The sequence below is a fragment of the Lissotriton helveticus genome, chromosome 6 (genome assembly GCF_964261635.1).
Source record: "Lissotriton helveticus chromosome 6, aLisHel1.1, whole genome shotgun sequence".
NCBI classification, from domain to species: Eukaryota; Metazoa; Chordata; class Amphibia; order Caudata; family Salamandridae; genus Lissotriton; species Lissotriton helveticus.
In genome coordinates, this window is record NC_136067.1 from 1376305415 (window position 1) to 1376311414 (window position 6000).

General features: G+C 40.8%; 1 protein-coding gene across 2 annotated transcripts in view; it reads left to right on the forward strand.

The window, feature by feature from the left end:
• The window catches only part of TRAF3IP2 (TRAF3 interacting protein 2), a 351822-nt gene extending 347891 nt beyond the window's left edge, over positions 1–3931 (forward strand). For both annotated transcript variants that reach the window (XM_078649137.1, XM_078649138.1), the window contains one exon: positions 3014–3931. In XM_078649137.1, the coding sequence (XP_078505263.1) occupies positions 3014–3160 (147 nt within the window). In that variant the 3' untranslated portion in view covers positions 3161–3931. The remainder of the gene's footprint in view (positions 1–3013) is intronic.
• The last annotated feature ends 2069 nt before the right edge of the window (positions 3932–6000 follow it).

Genomic DNA, 6000 nt, shown 5'->3' on the forward strand with positions numbered 1-6000 from the left:
AGAGTCACATAGTGCTTGTGAAGGGGTTGGGGTACAAGTAGATGTTTGATAGTTTAGCGACTACTTGATAAAGCTGTTTGTTAGAGTTTTGCGCGGAGTCAATCTGTGCAATGTAGTATTTGCTTTTTTCCTGCGCAATCATTAGTTTGTATTTAGTGAGTGCTTCTTTATAAAGGAATTTCTCTTGACTATTATAGAATTTACGCCATTGTCTTTCACAATTTCTGCACACTTTCTTCTGGGCTCTGAGAGGTTCAGAGAACCAAGGGGCTGATGGAGACTGACGATTTTTCGAGAGTGTTTTGTTTGGCACCAATAAATTAAATGCATTATGCAGCCAATTAGAGTAATTTGCTGTGGCAAGATTGGGATCTGAGGAGGTGTCTGGTTGAGTTTGGGATAGATGTGTCTTGAGAAGCTGGTGGTCTATGCTCTTCCAGGCTTTGATTACGACAGGCGTGTTTAATAGGGTGCTATGGGTAGATTTCTTATCAATTTGATTGTTAAAAGTAATCGAGTGATGGTCGGTGCAAACCAAAGGGAGAATACTCTTTAAGAAGGTCGCTTCAGAGTTGGAAAATAGGCCATCTAAAGTGTGACCAGCTATATGCGTAGCGTTCAGAACTCGTTGTGAGAGGTCCATTGCTTCCAGATCTGAGAGTAATGTGTTTGTGTCAGTGTCGGAGTGATTTCCAAGGTGAACATTAAAATTGCCTAAAATCGTGAAGGTGGGTTCAGTTGCCCATGGTTCCAGCAAGTCTTTCCATTCCTATTGCTGCCCTCTTCAGTGGGCGAGGGTCTACACATTTCCTGGTTTTTCTGGCTTCTTTTTCTGTTTGAGTACAAAAATCTATTTTGGATAGATTGTGTATTAAATAAAGTAAATGCATGGCATTTGGAATGTCTCTGCAACTGTTCTACTAGTTAGGACATATGGGATTTAGCGAAGACACAGAGTCTAAAATAGTCTGGCTCTTTTAGAGATCTATTTCTTACCCCAGTGGGAAAAGGATATTCCCTAGAAAAATATTAATTTGTAGTGAAATTCATATTTTGTGACTTTTGGCATATAGGCGATTCTTTCAAAGACTGGGTAACACCTCAATAGCATGTTGGACAGGATTACAATGTTGCGAAGATTAGATCTGAAGGAGTTTGTAAGTGGCACACAGCTCCTAATAAATCACCAAAAAGTAAATGTAATGTAAATAAATCACCACATATACATCAGTTGAAATGGAAAAACTTAATTGACCAATACTTGAAAGGCCATTTCTTCTTTCTACAACCAAATTAGCATGACCAGATTTTCATAATTCCCAAACAAAATGCTCTTTTAATTGGAATAACTGTAGCTTGATGTACAGTGAAATTCTACAGTAAAAATAGGTGGTCCATTTGGTAAGGTCAAAGGACAACCTTATTGCCTTACTGGGTTCTTTTCCAGATACTTCATAATCGTATTTGTGTAAATTGTGCAATTCTTAAAGGAGCAGCCACAACCCTACTTGATTCCAATCTGGAGCATGGCGTCAAGCGGTTTTCCCTATTGTTGTGTACGAATATTCTGACATTAAAATCGGTTATGGGTGCTTGGGGTGGGTTGGAATTCTGTGAGGTGGACCTAAGCAGAGAGTTTCCAGCAGTTGGTGAGAATTTTTACCCAGCTCATTTAGTCTTGGTTCCATTGACCATGACTTAAGATGCTTTTTAAGAGAGGCTGTCCAGAGATCCCATGTCTCAATTCCTCTGACCTACAGAATATTCAGACTCTTTAGTAATTATCAAATAATGCCACATTGATTGAGCTAAAAAATGTATGGGACATTTCTTCAATCTGTCTAAACATCCTGGACTATTAGTGGTCCCTAAAACAAGTAAGTTGTGCACCTCTTATTGACGTTGTAAACTATCATGAAATAAAAAGAACCTAAACCACTTTAAAGACAGATATTTGTAGTCACTTCAAATCTATTCCCCCAGTCTAACAGGTTTTAATTCAAGCACTACTAAAGAGTGCATGTGCTGTCTGCTGCAAGGCATATTGTGGCTCACTTAGAAAAAAGAGGGTTACGAGCCTGTCCATTGCTTATCATTGGTAGGCTTTCCTTGTCACTCTCATTTGCCTGCTTCTTATTCCTGAACCAGCTTGTCAATCTTGTGTTTGTCCCTCCCATGGAGCATTGCCTCTTCACAATCTCTTTGACCTGTATGATCCACCACCGATACCCTCAGTGTTGCTTTCCCCTAAATCCTGTGCTGCTTTTGCTCCCACCCTCCCCCTGTTGCTATTGCATCCCCACTGTTTATTTCAAGTCCCCTCCTGTGTTTCTCTCGGTCCCCCTCCCACTCTCTACCCCTCTGTTGCTTCACCGTTCCCCCTCACATATGTCACTTTACCATTACCCCCACCACCCCCGTGTTGTTTCCTTTTCGCCCGCTTTAGAAACACTTTGCACCTTTTATTTTATTTTTTGTTATTTATCCGATTTGGTTCGTTACATAAAATGAAAAACCAACTGCATCATTTTGTAGGCACGCACATGTGTGGGTCACCTACAAAATGACACAGGGGGCCTAGTCAAGGGCTTTTGTTTTTTAAGCCACGCTGCACAGCATTCTGGATACTGTGCAGCATGGCTACAAATTATCTGCTGAGCCAGTCGTTTACAGGTGAGACCTATTAGTTTTGCTAATGCTTGCTTCTTACAGGCATTGCCTACAGAATAGGGGTTTATGAGTGTGAAACACTTCTTTTTAAATATGAAATTATTTCTATAACCATTTATAAATTCCATTCACAGCACCGGGATTAGTAGCACGATCATTATGTCTGTTATTAAAAAGTGCATGATGCTGCCTTTTATTTGCAGTTTCCTATCATAACATAATTGTACTTCATTTATTAATCACTGAAATGTAAAAAGCTGTGTGCCATGTGAAAATCTTATAATAAATTTGAAGCATTGAGCAAAGTGACTTGACCATGTACTATTTTCCTTCTTCTTTGCAGGAGGACGTCCCAACTTGGCTCCGGAACACCCACATTTACATGTGGCCTGAGAACATAAAGAAAATCTTGCTGAGGCTATTGAGGCAAGAGGAACTAATTGCCCCTCCTATTGGACCTTTGCCCAAACTTACACTCATGCCAATATGAGCAGCAGTCGAAAATAAATATTATAGAACCTATGGGCAGGGTTCGGAAGATCTGCATATTACCACCGGTGTAAATATGTATGATTTGATGTGATCTAATCCAGCATTACATTATTAATATCTCCAGGCATCCAAGCAGTTAACCCATGCAACAAGAATGAGGGGGCAACAGACCATATTTGGAGATTTATCGAAATGCTGTATTTAAGAGTACATTTCTTTATCACTCTGAAACCTTCTTAGTACCAGACTTTGGGGAAGACGACTAAACAGCATTGGGACCTTAACAGAATAGAATTGTGAATACACCTGAAACTACCAGATAATAGTAAGATAGTTAGTAACAGGTCCATAACAGAGCTGTAAGCATGAGAGTGAGAATCTAGGTACCACTCGTGTACAGGGTGTGAATGTAGTCTTTTTAGGATTGGTTCCATGAGTGACCACTCTGAATTCCAGGAAACCAGTCAAGCTGCATCATTTCTCAGCACCTGCAGTTCTTTTAAATTCTTAACAACATTCCTTCATAAAGATCATAAAACTATTCAGATGTTATAAAAAATAAAAAGTAAATCACATACTCTTGTGCCACACACTTATTTATAACACTTTTTCCCTAGGTTTGCTTGCTAAAAATTGTAGTCCTCATTTAGAGTTTTGGGGGAACCAAAGATCCACCAATTTCTGTAGGAAACTCCAAATATGAATCCATTGGCTAAATTTCCTCCACAATAATTTTCCGGTTGGAAGATTCCCAGTCCCCTCCATACTCTAATTAAGCCCCTATATCATTGAAAGATTTGGGAATAATTTATTTTTGTTAATCCATTCTTAAGTTGAGTGTAGTGCTGTTGTGACATGCCAGAGGACCCGGAAATAATTGGGTGCTGTTGGCATCTAAGCAGTCATCCACACCGGGCATTTGGATGTCACAAAGAGGGTGAATATGAATAATGCTTATGTCCAGTGTGACACAATTGATCCTGAACTGTAGGAAAAGGGACAACTATATTGTAGGGCCTTTTATTGGGGCACCAGGACTGCAAGAGGTTACCAGAATGTAATTACAACAATTGAGGTAATTTACTGCGGATGCACTGGTGCCACACACTTCCGCAGTCCTACTTGAGGATCAGGTATTCCATTTAGCACTTGACTCTCATAAGGTAGTGAGGCTGAGGAACCAAGGCATACTCAAGGAGATGTTGTAGAGTTATACAGTTGGAATAAATTATAGCAGGTACTGGTGGATAGTAAGGCTTATGTCCACGCAGCTCTTTACTTTAAAAACACAAAAAGCTTAATTAAACATAAGAGGCATTAATAACAGGTGGAATTAAGAAAAATAATGAAAACCAGAAGGGACTACCACATTCTGGGCCAGAAACGTAATGCCAAGTAGCCTTAAAATCTACTATGCGCACTAGAAATAGAAATAACATTGAACCTGAGGGTTTATTTTCATCTTTGGGGGATGTTTCAGGGATCCTTGGATCTGCAGCTGCAGCACTAAAGCACAGTACTTTGTTTCAAGAGGCACTATGAAGACTAATGGAATGGTTTTTGGGGTTATAAAGAGTGGTGATTTATTTTCAATTGGAGTTTCCATGTTTGCTCTGAAGTGCGCCTGGTGAACCTGCTATGAAATAAATGTTCCTGCTACGAAGTCCATGAATTGCCCCAACAGTGAAATCCCCATCTGCACTTGGCAAGTGAAAACAATGGGGCTGATTTAGAGTTTGGAGGAGAAGGGTCTTCAATGCAACAGCGACGGAGAACCCACCCCACCAAACTGGTGGTCCACCCACCTGATATACAGACAGGCGTACCTTAAGTATACTCATATTAGAGACTACAACTCCATCGTTGACCTACTTCTCCAACGGCCCAAAAGAGTAAGAGCTGCTGGAGGTTTTTGCCATTGGACCACCCGCCCGATTTAGAGTGGACGGTCAAATGGCCAAATTTTACTTTCACTGGCATGAAAAACATGGCTGTAAGGGACAGTAAAAACTTTTAAATGAAGCCCACACCATGAGAGCATACCGCCATTGTGTGGAGGTCATTAGATTTTGTTTTATCAAACACTAAGTCTCAATCTAGTCATTGGTACATGATGACAGCCGAAAAGTCAGTCGGGATTTCCCCAACCTCAGAGGATGACTTTTGAGGTAGGTGCAGACATCTTACAAGGAGGCATGGTATGAACCTTGCTCGCTTTCTTGATGTCTGGGGGCAATGAAGTCTCCCCTGGTCCTAGATCTTGTGGTGCTTTATTAGGCGTTGATGGGGAAGCTGCCAAGGGTGAAAGTGTGGATCCTGGACAGTCGTGCTTGGTCATGCTATTATCAACTGTTTCTCTCACTCAAGTAGACCTGGCTTTCGAGTGTAGATGAATTGTGAATTTCCGTCAAATGTCTCACACAGTCAGATAGGTTCGCTTCTCTTCACAGGTTAGCAGCGGTGCACTGCCTCAATATTGCTTCTTCCCAGTTTGAGTGAGTGTAGCAGTCAGCGGAGGTAATACAGGATCTTCAGACACCGCTGTGTAGAACCTCCTCGGCTATCGCAAGGAAACCCTTAAGACTTGTCCCCAGACTACTGATTATGCATCTACTACTGACAGCACATACACACACACATATATCCTGGGTAGAGGGGGCAGTAGTCATTCTCACAGAGCAGGTGACATTTGGTTGTCCTCTCAACATTAGAGCCCAATTCTGATGTAAATCGGTCAACCCTCAGTAGGCTTGTATATTTGTCAAACATAATGAAGGAAAACATTTACATTTGTTGTCTAGAAAACTTATAAATGTAATGTGTCACAGTTTCACAAAG